The 19,122-nt window shown below is 38.8% G+C and overlaps 2 protein-coding genes across 2 annotated transcripts; both read right to left on the reverse strand.

Moving 5' to 3' along the window:
• Window positions 1–16,278: 16,278 nt before the first annotated feature.
• On the reverse strand, window positions 16,279–17,350 carry LOC141679580 (uncharacterized). The gene is made up of 5 exons (XM_074486044.1): window positions 17,207–17,350; window positions 16,825–17,113; window positions 16,610–16,706; window positions 16,386–16,507; window positions 16,279–16,307 (listed from the first exon to the last, which is right to left on the reverse strand). The coding sequence occupies exons 1-5, from the start codon at window positions 17,348–17,350 to the stop codon at window positions 16,279–16,281; spliced, it is 681 nt and encodes a 226-aa protein (XP_074342145.1).
• A 663-nt stretch (window positions 17,351–18,013) lies between these two features.
• LOC141679581 (uncharacterized) lies at window positions 18,014–19,105 on the reverse strand. Its single transcript, XM_074486045.1, has one exon. The coding sequence runs from the start codon at window positions 19,103–19,105 to the stop codon at window positions 18,014–18,016; it is 1,092 nt and encodes a 363-aa protein (XP_074342146.1).
• Window positions 19,106–19,122: the final 17 nt, after the last annotated feature.

Raw genomic sequence — 19,122 nt, forward strand, 5'->3', positions numbered from 1 at the left:
GCTCAATATCAGAATTTGCTTGTGTTAAAAGATTTCCACATAAACAATTACTTCAAACATGGGATCTTTAGTATATTAGAGACTACTAGGTCAGCATCTAGCAGTTATCCTCATTGGATCGAATAGTTACAGAAACATTCATATCACTATCAGAGTTTAGAAATTTATATCAGACAATAATCAGCACTTAGGTAAATTACAATTTAAGCACATATTACATAAATAGAGTAATATGTGTAAATACTGATCATAAAGTCTAATGCATCAGAACATACACTAAACAGATTTAGAGAAAGAACTCGAAACCATTCCAAGTTCATTTACCAATCTTGTAAAAGTAGCTTCACACGGTGGTTTTGTGAAGATATCTGCTAGTTATTGATCTGTTGGAACAAAATGCAATTCCACTATACCTTCCATCACATGTTCCCTTATGAAGTGATACCTAATGCTGATGTGCTTTGTCATTGAGTGCTGAACTGGATTACCCGTCATAGCAATAACACTTTGATTATCACAGTAAATGGGCATTTTAGAATATGTTAACCCAAAATCCAGTAACTGATTCTTTATCCAAAGAATTTGTGCACAACAGCTTCCTGCAACAATGTACTCTGCCTCTGTAGTTGATGTGTGTTATAAATTAAAAACCAAGGTATATAACTGCTGTATTTATTACTAAGGAACGTGAGCTTCGAGGTTCGATTTGACTGCTCTTGTGCTTCGTGACTCAATCTACCTTAACAAGATGCCTACGTACCTTGCTGATTGCCAAGGATCAAGTCAAAAAATGTGGTTCTGATTTGTGGGGTGATACCCCTTATATAGATGTTGGTGGTCCTTGAATTGGACTTGGTATAGGAGACTTGGTAGCCAAGTCTTAGAATTAGAATGGACTTTGGAGTCCTAAATAGTGGGAAACTGATTCTTTATCCTTTTAGGTCCCTTAGAGCCTAATCTGCAAGGATTTATGTCCTTATTGGGGACTCTTCTCAATAGCTAATTTTTCCCTTATTAATTAATTACGAAATTAATTAATATTCAGGGTTTTTGGACCTTCTTTGTTCCATCAGGCCTGATCAATGTGTTAACCTTTTTGGTCTGAATGTCATACATCTTCTTATTGGGCCTAGTAGCCCAAATCATGTATAATTAATGTAATATTTAATTACACAATCAGGATTTATTTATCCCTATCATTTTTCCCCCAACTTTTGGGAAACCGTATATGATTTCGCAAAAGTTAAGTTCATTCATTCCCTTAGAGGGTATCGTTTTGCGTAAAGTGTGGAGCGACCTACACGTTTATAATGATTTGCCTTGTACGCGGCTTCAGGGTCGTTTAAAAACTTTCTTTTTATTTTCTTACCTTTTCCCTATTTTTAGGAATTTGTTGGTATTTTTCAGGAATTTTTCCTTTATTTCCGAGATTTTTCCAAATTTTTTGCAATTTTTCACAAATATTTTTAAATTTTCAGCCCTTTTTCGATCAGGATCCTAGTCGAGATTTCGATCTGGATCCTAGTCGAATTTTGCGGTACCTTTTCAATCCTGGTCGAAGGATTTCGACTAGGATCCACGACCTGGATTTCGACCCGGATCCTAGTCGAACCTTCGACCTGGAGTTTGGTCGAAATATATGTCCTTCTTTGTTTCTTGGTCGTAAGGTTTCGACTAGGATTTACGACCTGGATTTCAACCAGGATCCTAGTCGAACCCTCGACCTAGATTTTGGTCAAAATTTCTGTGCTTATTTGTTTCATGGTCATAAGGTTTCGACTAGGATTTACGACCTGGATTTCGACCAGGATCCTAGTCGGACCCTTGACCTGGATTTTGGTCGAAATTTCTGGCCTTGTTCTCGAAAAATATTATGCTTGATTCAGGAATTTAACCTCAATCCTGGTCTTATTTACCTGTACTTCGACCTTAATCCTAGTCTTTTTTAACTGTAATTTTCGGGTGTCTGTTCGAACGAATTCGAATAGAATTCACGACCTCAAATTCGACCTCAATCCTGGTCTTTTTTACCCATAATTTTTGGGCACCTGTTCGAAAGAATTCGAATAGAATTCACAACCTCAAATTCGACCTCAACCCTGGTCTTTATTGGGCTTCTTCCTAATTCAATTTGGATTGGGCCTTGTTTGGGCCTTCCCTTTTTCCAAATCCTAATTGGGTTTGGGCTTTGATTTGTGCCTTGACTTGGGCCTGTATTCTTCTTTTGGGCTTCCAACTTTCTGGGCTTTTTGTCCCTTCATCTTCGTTTCCTTCCTTATATAAAGGAGTGAGTAGAGTCAATCACTCCTCACTTTCTCGTTTCTGAATTCTCTTTCTCTCTTCTTCTCTTAAAGATCTCGGAGAAATAATTCTAGGTCGGAGTTGTTTGAGCCCCAAATCCTTCACTTCAGGTAAAATACCTTTCTCTTCTTTTCTTTTACCCGTGTTTACTTGTTTTTGCATAGCTCGTGTTTAAAATTGTCTTCTTTTGTGCCCTTTTTCAGATGGCTGATAAGAGAATTACACGCTTGGCCAAGATGAACGTGGCCAAAAAGTCCAGTGAGTTCCCCATTCGATCGAGGTACACATCCTTGATTGATATGATCAGCAGCCGAGGGGATGAGTACCCATCTGACGCGCATCTGGATGCGCATGACCATATCAGTGTCTTCCGGGATCCAACGGAGCTGGACAAGTTGACTGCTTGTTTCAAAATCAAGGAGCCCTTCAAGCTGGTTCTTGCGGGTCCGGCCGACAGGGCCTGTCAATGGAGGAAGGACGCACTATGCGTGTACAAGGACACTCTAAGGGCAGGTATCAGACTCCCCTTTCACCCATTTATCCCTATTTTGCTAGCTGATGTGGGCATCAGCCCTTGCTAACTCCCTCCAATCTCTTGGAGGTTGATTATGTGCTACCTGTCGCAATGCGCCAATCACAACGTCCCTACCTCGATTGCTATTTTTGGAAAGATTTTTCAGTTCAAGAACAGTCCCTACAAGAATCCGGGGTGGGTTTCTTTGAACCAGCGCCCAACCGTTCCCCACATAGTGAACGGGAAGTCCATCCCTCACAATAATTTGGGGTGGAAGAAAGGTTTTATGTACGTCCTTTTGGGAGGGTGGCGAATAGGGCACCCTATTTCGTTCGTTTTTTGGGCTAGCCGTAGATGGGAGCCCTAATGATATAGTTTTGTCTGAGGAGGAGACCAGAGCTTTCAACTTCCTTACTCAAGATAATGGGACTTCCCACTTTTGGGATCTTATCAGGGAGACCGTTCTTGTAGAACGTGGCCTTTCTCCCGTTCCTAAAAAAAATATGTTTCCTTCCTTCTCTAGTTGTCTTCGTTTCTTCCACCTTTTACTTTGCTAATTTCTCAACTCACTTATCTTATTTGTTGCAGTGGCTGAGAAGATTGAGGAGGCTACAAAGCCTAAAGACCTGGAAATGACCAGGATGAAGCGTGCTGGAAAGGTCTTCAAAGACCCGCGCCTCGGGGATCGCTTCCCGGAGTTCTACTCCAGGAGAAATAAGCTGGAGAGGAAGGCCCCAGCCAACCTTTACGCACTAAAAAAACCAGGGGCTTTCTTTCAGCCCGCTTGGGGAGTCTGGGGAAAGGATTCGATTGTTGGCAACACAGCGCTTGCCAAGGAATGGTCTATGCATTCCATTTCCCCGGTAGACTATCATGACCTTGTCCTTCAACAGGACTTGGAGGCTAACGAGCTTTTCATAGCTCAGGCTTTAGCGATGGTATATTTTTTTCTTTTGGCATTCATAGCTTTTTGCCGTAATTTTTCTCGTTTCTCACTTTCACTCTATATTTTTTAAGCGAATGTCCATTTTCAAGGGGCAATTCACCAAGCCAAGGCTTGGAAAGTTGGCCTAGAGGATGCAAACAAGAAGCTGGAGGAAGCCAACCAGAGGATAGAGGCTCTTCAAGCCCAACTCGCCTCATCAACTTCTGACCTGGAAACGGTCCAAGCTGAGAATGTTATCCTCAAGGCTCAAAAGGACAAAGCCTTTGACTGCTGGATGGATACTCATGAATTCAAGGATTTAATGGTGGAGCATGATGCCCTCCTACATCTAGTCAGCTACAAAGAAGGCTGGGACGCCGCTGTGGAGGCTATCTAGGACGAGTTTCCAGAAGTCCTTGAATAATCTTCCTTCCCTTGTTCTGTGCGAATTCCAGCACTTGGGGGCGTTGCAGATAAACTTGCTGATCTGATTAAGGATGGCCCATCGGAAATCCAGGGCCAAGGCCAAAAAATGAAAGAGCTTGAATCCAGCTCTAAAGAGGAGGAATCTTCTTCTGAGGAGGAGATCGAGCCTGTTATAAAGAAGGCCAGGGTAGAAGAGCCTCCAAAACCAGCATCCCCCAAGGCATCTAAGCCATCTGAAGGTAGCTCCGAGGAAACCTCTGCGGAGACTTCTGAAGAGACTTCTGAGGGTCCGACTAAAGAGACGTCCGAGGAGACTTCAGATAATGGTTCTGAAGAATCCGAGCCTTCTATGGCCTAAGTTCTTTGTATCTCTTTTTTTAGACAATATCGAACTTTGTAATTTACTATTTTCACTTGTGTTGTCCAAGTATCATCATGTTTTTTCCGAGTTTTTGAACTCAAGTTTATAACTTGGTTTTATCCTTCTCAATGCATCGATTTAATAGGCTAGAATAAGCCGAACGCTTTTTATTATAACTTGGTATTCTTCATACCTTACATGAGATGGGTTCAACCCTGATAAAATCTAAACGTATCTTCTATATAAAAAATCCTAAGCAAGCAAAGCTTCAAGGTGCTTTTAAACCTACTTGTCACTCTGACAAGTGAGAATTGTGCTTTAACTGTTATACACATAGTAAACCTTCAGGTTTTTGGGCATGCCAAGTTCTCGGCACTTCAAAACCATCCATAGTCTCCAGCTTGTAGGTTCCTCTACCCTAAACGCTCTTGACTTTGTATGGCCCTTCCCAATTTGGGGCAAGTTTCCCTTTCTGCCCTACACCAGAAGCTTCCAATTTCCTCAAGACTAGGTCACCTTGTTTGAAGAACCTTTCTTTCACCCTTAGGTTGTAGTAGAACGAAGCTTTTTTCTGATATTACACTATCTTCACATGTGCCTCATCTCGTACTTCATCAATTAGATCCAGGGCTAACCTTTGCCCTTCTTCATTTTCCCCAGCATTGAAAGCTTGAATCCTGGGGGAGGAATGTGATATCTCTACAGGAACAACTGTTTCTGCACCATATGCTAACATGAAGGGAGTTGCTCCAGTACTGCCTCTACAGGTAGTCCTATAGGCCCATAGTATTGGGAGTATTTCGTCCACCCAGTTATTCCTTGACTTCTCGATCATCTTCTTTAGTCCATCCAGGATTATTCGATTCGCCACTTCCGCATGCCCATTGGCTTGCGGGTGAGCCACAGAGGTGAATCACAACTCAATTTTATTCTCCTTACAATACTTCTTGAATTCCTCATTGTTAAATTATGTTCCATTGTCAGTGACTAGGATGCGGTGAATTCCATACCGGCACATGATATTTTCCCACAGGAATTGTGCAACTTGCTTAATTGTGATTTTGGCCAAAGGCTTGGCTTCAATCCACTTAGTAAAATAATCAATGGCTATAATCAGGAACTTCCTTTGTGTTGTGGCCATGGGGAAAGGCCCCAGTATATCCAGTCTCTCAAGGATTCCTTCGCTCCCTGCACAATGCTCATGAGGGATGCTGAACTTTTCTCATGCACTCTGCCACTAATGAATTGTTTAATAAAAGCATGACTTAATTCTTTGAATGACCCAATAGAGTTTGGGGGCAAACGACTATACCACCTTTGATCCATACCCGACAGGGTTTGAGGAAAGGCTCGACACTTAATAGCATCATTCACGGGCTGCAACAGCAGTGCATTAGAGAATGTCCTAACATGATTAGCGGGATCTCCCGTGCCATCAAAAGCTTTGGTAGTTGGCATCTTGAACTTCCTTGAGATATGTGCGTTCATTATTTCTTCAATGAAGGGCGGAGTAGGATCATCAGGATCTACAAGGGGAAGAAGTTTTCTTGGATCAGCCCTTGGGACAACAACCCTTCTCCGGATCGGACCATCCAGGTCTATGATAGGTGGAGGATTTCTCCCCTAGGAGGTAGTGGGGGTCTGGTGGTCTGGTGCGCCTCCAAGTCGCGCTTTAGCCTTTGAATCTCAGCCTCGTGAGCCCTGATCCTTTCCTGCACTTCTTGGGGATTCGTCCATTGGGTGCTCCTAGGACGTTGGCTACCATCAGCCATCGGCTCTTTGCCAGCACGTCTCCTTCTTGGGGCTACTTCATCATCCGAAGATTCAGAGTCTCTCTCAGTGTAAGGGCCAGAAAATTCCTAATCCTCAGGGATAGGAGCCAAACCTCGTATGTAGGGGCGATCGCCCTCGTGCTTCACTCCGTCCAGCATGTCCACTTCCTCCAACCTCGGGGTAAAAGGGCATTCCATAAGGGGGGTTAGTAGTCACAACAGTTGAATATTCATACCCAATGGGTCGAGAATTCACGGGTGCATGTAGTTGTTGAACTTGGGGATTCGTACCTTGAGTAGCCGAGGGAATCGTCCCTTGTGGATGAAGTTCAATTTCCCCTATCTAGGCTTCTCCTTGCGTGGCTGCATAAGTTAAATGAGGAGGTACCTCCACGGTTGACGAAATCACTTGCGTTGTCCCCGTTGGTGTTCCTCCTTCAAGGGCTCTAACTGTTCTCCGTGTTCTCGCCATGGTTATTGTTGTGCTGTCCCACAGACGGCACCAAATGTTATGGATTAAAAACTAAGGTATATAACTGCTATATTTATTACTAAGGAACGTGAGCTTCGAGGCTCGATTTGACTGCTCTTATGTTTCGTGACTCAATCTGCCTTAACAAGATGCCTACGTACCTTGCTGATTGCCAAGGATCAAGTCAAAAAATGTAGTTATGATTTGTGGGGTGAGACCCCTTATATAGATGTTGGTGGTCCTTGAATTGGACTTGGTATAGGAGACTTGATAGCCAAGTCTCAGAATTAGAATGGACTTTGGAGTCCTAAATAGTAGGAAACTGATTCCTTATACTTCTAGGTCCCTTAGAGGCTAATCTGCAAGGATTTATGTCCTTATTGGGACTCTTCTCAATAGCTAATTTTTCCCTTATTAATTAATTATGAAATTAATTAATATTCAGGGTTTTTGGACCTTCTTTGTTCCATCATGCCTGATCTGGTCCATCAGGCCTGATCAATGTGTTAACCTTTTTGGTATGAATGTCATACATCTTCTTATTGGGCCTAGTAGCACAAATCATGTATTATTAATGTAATATTTAATTACACAATCAGGATTTATTTATCCCTATCAATGTGGAAATTGACTTTTCTTTCTTGCTAAACCAAGGAACTAATCTGCCTCCAAGAAATTGGCAGTTTTCACTTGTGCTTTTCCTGTCAATTTTGTACCCTGCAAAATCTGCATCTGAGTAACCTATTAGGTTAAAGTCTGATTTCCTAGGATACCACAATCCTAGATCATTTGTACCCTTAAGGTACTTGAAAATTCTTTTTACAGCTGTTAAGTGGGGTTCTCTTGGATCTGCTTGAAATCTTACACAAAGACAAGTAGCATACATAGTATCAGGTCTACTTGTAGTTAGATAGAGTGGAGAGCCAATCATACCTCTGTAATCAGTAATATCTACTGATGTACCAGTATCCTTATCCAATTTTGTTGCAGTGGCCATAGGAGTGGATGCACTTGAACAGTCTTGCATTCTAAATTTCTTCAATAAATTTCTGGTGTACTTAGATTGACAAATAAAAGTTCCTTTATCATTCTGCTTGACTTGAAGGCCCAGAAAATAGCTAAGTTCTCCCATCATACTCATTTGATATCTTGACTGCATTAGCTTGGCAAACTTCTTACAAAGTCTGTCATTTGTAGAACCAAAAATGATATCATCAACATATATCTGCACCAAAAGTAAGTCATTACCATTGTTGAGATAAAATAAGGTTTTGTCAATAGTCCCTCTGTTAAATCCACTTTCCAGAAGAAACTGAGCTAATGTCTCATACCATGCTCTTGGAGCTTGCTTAAGGCCATAAAGTGCTTTATCAAGTCTATATACATGATTAGGAAATTTTGAATCTACACTGGGGCGGTTACCAATCTCTTCTTTAATTCTTGAAAACTTTCCTCGCACTTTTCTGTCCAAACAAACTTTTCGTTCTTTCTTGTCAATTTTGTCAACGGAACGGCAATCTTAGAGAAATCTTGCATAAATCTTCTATAATATCCGGCTAATCCCAGAAAACTTCTTACCTCCGTTGGATTCTTGGGTCTTTCCCAATTCATTACAGCTTCTATCTTGGCTGGGTCCACTTTAATTCCTTCTTTATTAACTACATGACCAAGAAATTACACAACCTCATACTTCCATCCTTTTTCTTTACAAATAACACCGGTGCGCCCCACGAGGATACACTCGGTCGGATTACTCCTTTGTCCAACAATTCTTGCAACTGAGCTGCCAATTCCTTCATCTCGATCGGCGCCATGCGATAGGGAGCTTTTGACACTGGTTCCGTACCAGGAGCCAAATCAATCGAAAACTCGATCTCTCTGTCTGGAGGTAGTCCAGGCCATTCATCAGGAAACACATCCGGGAAATCTCTTACTACCGGAATATCCTCGTTCTTCACAGATTCTTTCTCCACGTCCACGACATGAGCCAAATAAACTTCACATCCTTGACGTATTAATCTTCTTGCCTCAATAGCCGTTAGAAATTTCTTTTCTTGCCTCTTTCCTTTAAATATCACTTCTTCACCATCCTTGGTTCTTAACTTCACCTTTTAACTTTTACATTCTATTTACGCTTCATGGTTTGACAACCAATCCATTCCTAGTATGACCTCAAATTCTCCTAACTCAAAAGGAATTAAGTCAGCATAAAAGTGCCGACCTTCTATAGACACATTACAATCAGGACAAATCTTACTAACAACAACTTTCTCTTGATTTGCTACCTCTATAATCATATTAGGCTCTAGAGGGTACGTAACACAATTTAACTTATCGAGAATACTTTCAGAGATAAAAGATCTAGTTGCTCCAGAATCCATCAAAACTTTTACTTCTACTGAGTTTATAACAAGCATACCTGCTACCATGTCCACATCTTGCACCGCGTCTTTCATTGTCATGCTAAAGGTTCTAGCTCTGGGTTGAGCTGATGGTGCTGGAAGAGACGGCGGTCCAGCAATTCTGAGAACATTAGCCTTCTGAACATGCTCCTTGCAATTCCTGGCCATATGGCCCACTTTGCCACTCTTGAAACATGCCGAATCAGGCTTCCTTACTCCACTTGGGCATTCTGAAGAATAATGCCCCTTCTAGTTGCACTTAAAACACGTTATATCCAGCTTATTACACCTCCCCAGGTGTCTCTTTCCATAATTCCTGCATTCTTGAATCGGGGGTCTGCTATCCTTCCCCGGTTGTCCAGCTTTCTGGAAACGGTTCTTCTGAGCTCCATTACCGGGCCTAAACTTCTGGAACTTTTGGTTCTGACCTCCACCATTCTTCCCAAACTTCCCTCTGAACTTTGAGTTTCCTTGTTCTTGCTCAGAGCTTTCAAACTTCCTCTTTCTTCCTTCGTTTTCTCTTCTGGCAGCTTCCCGCTCACCTTCCACTATCATTGATTTTTGAACCAAAGCAGCATAATTCTTAATTTCCAATATTGTTATTTGACTCCTAATCCACAGCTTAAGTCCCTGCTGGAACCTCTTAGCCTTCTTCACCTCTGTATTCACGTACTCAGGTACGAATCTAGACAATTCTGAAAACTTCACTTCATATTCTGATACTGACATTTCCTCCTGTCTAAGATCCAGAAATTTCATCTCCAACTGATCTTGCATATAGCTTGGAAAATACTTCTCCAGAAACATCTCGGTGAACTTCTCCCACATCAAGTCTTTGCCTGCGAACAACGCCTTAGAAGACTCCCACCAGAAACTTGCTTCATCTTTCAGATAATAACTTGCATACTGAGCTTTCTTGTCGTCCTTAAGTTCTGCTAACTCAAAAGCTTTTTCCATTTCTCTCAACCACGACTGCGCTTTAATCGGGTCTGGCAAACCTAAGAACTCTGGGGGATGAACAGATTGAAAGTACTTAAAATTTCCAACTTTAGGGGCCACAGGTTGTTGCAAAAGCTGAGCAAGTCTGCCCATCATGGTGGTTTCTGGGTTTATTTCTGGGTCTTGGGTGGGAATTTCTTCTTCTTGGTGATCTGGTGAGTTGGCCATTTGTTACAAACCTGATTGAGCAGTTATTTAGCAATACGATGGCATGGCATATATATATATATATAACAACAGTTTCTATGAAATCTCTTTTGTGGGTTTTAAGTTTTACCCAATTTGCACATGCAATCCTATTACTACATAATTCTCATATCAGTGTTGTTTTATCATGGCACAGAATAGGGTTTTATGATCCTTAAACATGGTTATACGAAAACATGGTTATATCAAAATATGGTATCGAGAACAGTTTATGAGATATTCAAGGTGCACAATGGAAAGCAAGATAATGGATTTATTTAAACAAAGGGTTCATAAGGATATGACAGATTCTGAAATAAGGTACAATAAATAGCAGGTTTAAACAGAGGAAAAACTGGAAAACATCCCCCTATCTACCCCTAACTTCCAACTACTACTACTACATCACTGGTCTGAAATACAACAAGATAAATGAAAAGGGGTCCCGACATCTGACCAAGTATCCCAAAGCCTACCGGCGCTGAAAAATAACAATCTACGGGCTCAACCAACAGTCCCGTCTAATCATCTAGAATCTCTCTCAACACAACCAACATCCAGCGAATGATCTTTTGCAGCCTCCGGGCCTCAACATCAGTATCACTAGTGGATGGTCCCTCATCCAATCTCCTCCTAGCAACCTGCTCCACCAACTGAATCCTAGCTCTCCACTCCTCCATTACCACTGAAGTCATCTGCCTAGAATCCCGAATCAACCTATCTACCAAAGCTCCCAACTCAGGAATGCGGGAGTACACAAAGTCTCGATCCTGGGCTAACTTGCCATCAACACTGACAGGAACAGTCTTAGGCATCTCGGACTCTGGCTCAGGGGCAGGGGTCTCTGAATCTGGCCTAAAGGGTGAAATATGCATGGGGATCTCACTACTCTCAGAAGGGTCCCCCTCTGGGTCTGAACTAACATACACAGGCTCCTCTGGAGAGGGTGGAATGGGGTCCACAGGGGTACCAGTCAAACTAATCTCTGAGTCTGAGTCACTACCACTACTAGGATCCCGAGAGAAAACACAAAACAACAACCAAAAAATAATGTTAGGGTTAAATAAAGCTTCCAGCTAACTCACACCCTAACTCTAGTTTCCGCTTTACCAATAAACACTTTCCTTAGACAATACCTAACAGTCTAACTCAATTCTATATGAGTCGAACTCTCTCGCGATATACATATACCCAAAATACCCCTTTTTAATCCTAACTTGTCTCAATGACTAGATCATGTGGCTCTGATACCAACTTGTGACGCCCTCAATCTCGGGGTTAGGAAATGAGGACTCACACACCTCTAATCTAATAATTAAATATGCATAAACCCCGATTAACTACTAACAGGATCAACAGGATAAAGTATGTGACAAGATTACAACTACCAATCATAAAATATAACTTACAAACCCAAAATACTATTAAATAAACAATATCGATTCCGGCTAGGAACTGACAGATAACCCATTGTATCTTTAAACACTTCTTTCTAGGCGCGAGCTCACTCATGATTACCATTACCTGCTCTGGCAACCGGAAGCCCTCAACACGGTAAGGACCACCAGGTACGCTCTTACGAGCAGTGCGCCTAAGCCTGGCCATCTTCTTGCTTAACTGACATGGTTAGATTAAAATAAAACAAATTAGTATAAAACTCAGCAAGTAACTATATAGCAGTTCTACAATATCAATTCACAATATGCTTTACCAAACTCTGGGCATTCTATTTTATTTGATCTACGTGGCAGATTTCCAACTTTTGGGTTAAGGAAAGGTTTTTGAAGGAACAATATGGAGCTTTTAAGGAACAAGGCTCAACGTGGTTCGAAAGCCAACATTCATCACAAATCAATAAAGGATCAGAATAGATCTTTCAATAGAGGAAAGCAAAGTATTTCAATATATGGACTCAATCATATGATCAACAGATTTAAGAATCAGGGTTCTCGAGCTTTAAGCTTCACATCATAATCAACTCTTTTCAAAGCAATATAAACCATTTTCATTTTCAAAAACAATCAATTTACTGAACAGAAAGTTTCAGTTCCCTTTTTTAAATAATCATTTAGAACCCTTGATTGGATCACTTTATCTTTCCATTTCATATTAAAAATGGGTGATTAGCCCGTACCAACCTCCATCCGGTCTTTAAGGTACCGATCGGCATAATTTCAGCCTTAAGTTGGACTAGCCCCGCTAGCCTCTTACCATGACTGGACTAGTCCCACTAGCCTCTTACGTCCCAATCCAATCCATCAAGAATTTATTTGGAAAACCTTGAGTTGGAAAAAAACAAATAAGTTTTCTAAAATTCATTTTATCATTACCAAGCATTTGAAATCATTCGGACTCATTCAAGTCGAAACTCATTCTTAATTCAGATTTTAAGGAAACAAAGTTCAGGGAGTGATTCAAAGATAAACAAGGAACAATTCATAAGGATTCTGTATCAAGGATAACAAGGCACTAAATTAGAAGGATCAACATCTGTTTAGGGATCAATAGGGTGATCAGGAGGAACGGGGTATCATTAAACAGGGTTAACAAGGATAATCAGAGGGTTCAATATATATTTCATGGCTCAATACATAATTTGAACTTAAAGGACAGATTATCAAATGGTTGAATCATTAAGTTTATCAATAACAGTTTATCAAGAACAAAGGCAGGGTATCTCAAATCAATATCAGGCTTTCATAATTAAATAGTTCAATACTCTACATGGTATGAACAACATTCTCTTTATAACCATTTACACAAGTAATCAGAGTTACTTGCCTGAATTTGCTTTCCTGAAGGTTGAACTACTGCCACCTAGTAAATCCTTTTCTTTCCTAGCCTGAATTCCCTCACGCTCCGAATCTACAATAAAACCAAAACCTTAATCAGATTCTCAACTCTCGTTCCCGGAATGATTACTATTTATGCTAATCCTATCAAACGATTGACCTTAACTATACGAGTATAGTTACACGAATACACATATCATATAATATACTTCGTTCTTACCCTTTCCAAGTATTCAACGAACAACTTATACCTTAAACACACTTTTAATTCGACTTTAAACCAAATCAAGCAACCACAACTCACATGAGTTCACATTTCATTCAAAACTCAATTCCATAATCATAACACTACTTATAACCGTTTAGAATCAAGGCGACTAATTCTTCCTTTTTAAAATTCTATGATTCGAACCAAAAATAGCAAATAAGCAAACATTTTCTAAAATTTTCACATGCAATCACCTAGTTATCTTCTATAATCAAATCCATCACTTAAACTTGAATTTGACTTCTTAAAAATCATGGTCCATTCGGCCCTACTATAAATACCAATCAAAATCAATCAATTTTTCATACCAAATCCACATAAACTCATAAACAATCATTTAGTCATGTAATCCAACTTAATATTCTTATAAAATAACTATACCATTCCAATTTCTCAAGAAATACAACATACATCTTTAATTTGATCTTACAAATGACATGCAAGAGTATTTTCATGGTTTAAACCTAAATCCTAGTTGATTCAAGCAAGGATAACACACCAAGTTGCTATCTTTTTCTTTATTAAGCAAGAATTCAGACCAAACATAACACAATCCCGCATGAATACTCGATTTTAACCTTTAATTCAATTTAGGCCCTTAGTTGATCCATCAATTTCAAAAACAACTATCAAACAATCATTTTTATCAATCAAAAATCAATTTGTTCTTTGAAAACCCAAAACCCTATTCGGCTTTTTGCACTAATCAACACATGCATGGACAATTTCGACCCTTTTACACTACCAATCACTCTAATCATACAATAATTTCTAAGATTAAACATTAACAACTCATTTTCATCAACTAACATCAACTTAATTCTCTTAAAATCAAAACCCATTCGGGTGTTTTCAAGATTAACACATGCAACAATCAAAAGAACAAGTTTTGGTGTAGTAGAGCTCTGTGTTTACATCATCACTCACCAAGAAATACAACATACATCTTTAATTTGATCTTACAAATGACATGCAAGAGTATTTTCATGGTTTAAACCTAAATCCTAGTTGATTCAAGCAAGGATAACACACCAAGTTCCTATCTTTTTCTTTATTAAGCAAGAATTCGGACCAAACATAACACAATCCCGCATGAATACTCGATTTTAACCTTTAATTCAATTTAGGCCCTTAGTTGATCCATCAATTTCAAAAACAACTATCAAACAATCATTTTTATCAATCAAAAATCAATTTGTTCTTTGAAAACCCAAAACCCTATTCGGCTTTTTGCACTAATCAACACATGCATGGACAATTTCGACCCTTTTACACTACCAATCACTCTAATCATACAATAATTTCTAAGATTAAACATTAACAACTCATTTTCATCAACTAACATCAACTTAATTCTCTTAAAATCAAAACCCATTCGGGTGTTTTCAAGATTAACACATGCAACAATCAAAAGAACAAGTTTTGGTGTAGTAGAGCTCTGTGTTTACATCATCACTCACCACCGGTTCACCGGAGTTCATCACCGGTGGCGGTGGCTTCACAGTGGTGCCCTCATTCGAGGGTGTCCAACCATGAAACCCCCATTTTCCATCAATTACTCAAAATAACTAACATGCACATCTTCTATATCATTCATTTACAAGGAATCATGCTTAAACAAGATGATATCAACAAGAACAACAAGAACCAAGTGGTTCTCGGGTGAAAACATACACATCGAGCACACACATCTACATGCAAGTAGATATACACACATGCACACTCTTCTACCTACATATAGGTGTTTATCAAGAAGATTTAGGGATGATTGGTGAGATTAAACAAGGAAAATATAGGTATACCGAGAGAGATAGAAGAAAGCCGAGAGAGAAAGAGAGTGAGTGTGTTCGAGAGAGAGAAAGAGAGAAAAGAGAGAAGAGAAAGTGAGTGCACGGGAGGAAGAGAAAGAAAAAGAAAGGGAAGTGGGTTTATATACCACTTAAAAATAAGGGCAAATTTGTAATCTACTAATTCCCTTTCTAGCTCTTTTGTTCCTTTTCTTTTTACTCAAATGTAACAAAAATCAAATATAAAGTATATCTCTCTCGGGAAGTCGAGAATTATTGAAAATAACAATTTTAATACGTAGGCCTCGAAATTAGCTTTTTAACCATTACTCATAATAGATTTTTGAGCAGACGGTTGATTTTATATGAATTTCGCAAGCTTGCTTTAATAATATCATTTTCCACATAAAATCAATTTAAAAATACAAAGACCAACAAATAAATCCACTCATCATTTTTAAAAAGTCTCTGGGACTACTACGAAGATATCAGAACAAATCCCATGTTTTTATCTTACTCGAATGATTTTATAAAAATGCGCGAAGGTTAATTAAACCTTTCTTTAAATCACGTAATTCCTTTAAAATTCATAAAAACTGTCACAGAACACATAGCCATGCACAAAGACAACAATCTCACATATATAATCACATAACAACTCAAGTCCGATCATAGAATTTATCCCTCTTTAATCTTTATCCTCTTTTACGCATACCGGGTCACGTTCAGCCTGACGGCCCGACGCTCAGCGTTTCGATTACGCTTCTCATTATCTTTACCAATCAACACGTCACTTAGGACGAAATACTTTATTTACATATTCATTTCATTTAATCACACAAAATTCACATTTTATACTCTTTAACTCCTTATTAGGACGGGTTCCGTTCTACCTGATGGCCCGACACCACAACTTAACTTCTAAGCTGACTCTTTAAATTGGAACGTTTTTATCTACGCTCCTATATTCTAATATACAGAAAAGACAATTAATCAGCACTTAGTCACATAATTATAATCACATCTCATAACAATACTTTATTGACTTAATTACGTCACAAAATCCTCAGTCGTCACAGTAATGTACCAATCTGAACAGAACCTGTATATGGGAATAAAGTTAATTGTTTAATCAGCAAGAATATAACTATGTAATAGATTTGATTGCATAAGTACTTACTCATAAATGTAGTCACTTTTGTACTTGTTATAATAGCAATGATCGGTTTTTTGGGATTTCCAGCCATCTCGTTGTTGAAAGACACAGCAAGATCACCCCAAACAGTAACTTTGTGGGCATTACTACAAAATAGGTTTAGATATCATATATGTTAATAATCTATTAGCAATATGCGGTGTATATACGTAATTACACTATTGACCAAATATACATATGCACATTACTTTGAATCGCATATTCTAAACTTCACAATGTCCCTATCTCCGTATCGAGTATGAAGCTTGTTCAAACCTTCATACTCCTCCACAACTCCAATAATATCTGTTTAACACAAAATTTATTTACACAATATTAAAGTATGTTGTCTTATATTTGTAGGAGAATTGTTCCATATGAGTTAATTACGATAATATCGAGTTAAAAGAGTGTGTTACCAGACCTATTGCAAATTCAGGCTGCTGTTGAGGAAGACATTTATTTGCTTCTGCAAACAAATCTCCCAGGTCTAAAAACTCAAACTTTTGCGAAGGGATCATGCCATCATCATCAGCAGTCCTCACAGTAGTGGAGCCTGTAAATCTGATGCAAAGGGTTGACTGCACAGGCTTCAAGTTTCCAACAGGATCTTTAACTGCAAACTGGTCAAAAACATAGACACCGCCTTCCACAATTTTTGTGCTGAATCCATTCCAAATGTTATGATAGGCAAAGGCATGAACATGGTTATCCTATATTTAGATAATTTAAATGACATAAATATATAATACTGGAAAAAAGGATTGACAACAAATAACGCAAAGATGAATAAATTTAAAACATACATCATCGTCAAGGAGAATAAGATTGTAGCCTTTCAATGAGTTCGTCTCTAAAGTCATGTTAGCCCACATCCTGGTAACCCTGACCTTAATTTTCCAGTTAGTGCTTGCCTTGTCGAGATTGGATAGACGATCAAATGATTCCATTGAAAAAGATCACTATAAGAAGAGCAAGAAAAAAGTTCATTCAAAAATTTAATAACAACTCAGCAGGTAAGATATTTATGCATTCAATATTCTAAGAACTGTATAAATTGCTTAAAGAATTGAAGATCTTACAAAATGGTTGAACTCTTGAGAGAAAAAAAGGATGATGCTTAGCAAATGACAAAACTCCTGTAAAAATGTTGAAAATATATTTAACCAGCAAGACATTAGGGAGATGCCAACAATTTAGCTCGAAATTTATAGTGCAAATCTATTCCTTTAATTGAGAATTAGAGTAATATCCCGGTTTAATTTGCTGATAATTCTTAAGGTAAGTGTTTGATGTGATTATGACAACTAACCAACCTTATCATTTGGATTTTTGCCAATAGAAAAAGGGAAAACTGAAATTCAATTCCTAATAAAATATGTACAGTATATAAACAATTAAGAAAATCTTCCTAATCAAACAGATTATACATATTTTTAATAGACAAAATAATTGGAGATTTATTGTTTATATTATGTTCATAGACGGATGTAGTAAAAAAAAGTGTAACATTTTGGATGTTGAACTCACACCATTGATATTTCAAACATAATAAATCTAGAGTTAAGAAGGAAATATAGAAAAATGTTACAGGAAGTTCTTAATATGTCATGTCAATTATCTGCACTTGGAAGATTGTAAAACACTTCCTCAAAAACTACATTATTTGTGATATCTGTGCTAATACCATCACAACTATCTATGAGAATATGGAGGCCTTCAGGTCGTGTCACTCTGGATATAGCAACATAAATGTGTCCGTGCGAGAAAGCTGCTTTAGGAAGGTAAAGCCCAACTGTATCAAGTGATTGTCCCTGACTCTTGTTAATCGTCATGGCATAACATATTTGAATCGGAAACTGAACGCGTTTAAATTCAAACGGCCAGTTCGTGTCACTTGGAATCATCTCAATTTTAGGTATTAGATGTTTCATTCCAACATGAGAGCCACACAAAATCTCACATTCAATATTGTTCTTTCTACAGGATTTCACAATCATTCTTGTACCATTGCATAATCCCATGATCTGGTTTAGGTTTCTCATAAGCATGACGACAACTCCTACCTTCAATTTTAACTCATGCTTAGGAATGCAAGGCATATTGATAGAGTTTAGATACTCAACTGGAAAAGCGGATCTGAAATCATTACCATCATCACCTGCATCATCAATTGAATCCTGACTCAGATAAGTGTAAACCATGCCAGGATTTTTTTCAAGTATCGTTGTATTATTCTCATCCACCACGATATTGGTAGGTGTGAGTATGGCCCTTGATCTGAGGTATTCATGTGAAGAGATATTTTGTATAAAATCTGGGTACGTCACTTCAAAAAGCTTCTGGATTGGATCTCCAGACGTATGAACGATATATTGATCAGGAATCTTTATTAACATTTCACCAGTGTCTGGACTTGGAGAAATATTGGTTTCTTTGCCATCACCGACAGCAAGCTGCCACTTGCTAAAGTCCGCAATGGTTTTGTTCTCCAAATCACTATTTCCTGCATTAAGCCGCATGTTTAGCTTCAATAAAAATACTTCACAGGATTCCCAAAGCTTGGATTTATTGAGGTTAGAGCAGACAACTTCAACCCTTGATGCTTTTGGAATGACAGGAAGTATCTGCCTAAAATCTCCACCAAAAACAATAGTTATACCACCAAATGGCTTTTTAGCTCTGCTTTTATCAATAGCAGACATAATATCTCTCAAGGATC

Source organism: Apium graveolens, chromosome 8 (assembly GCF_009905375.1).
Source record: "Apium graveolens cultivar Ventura chromosome 8, ASM990537v1, whole genome shotgun sequence".
Taxonomy (NCBI): Eukaryota; Viridiplantae; Streptophyta; class Magnoliopsida; order Apiales; family Apiaceae; genus Apium; species Apium graveolens.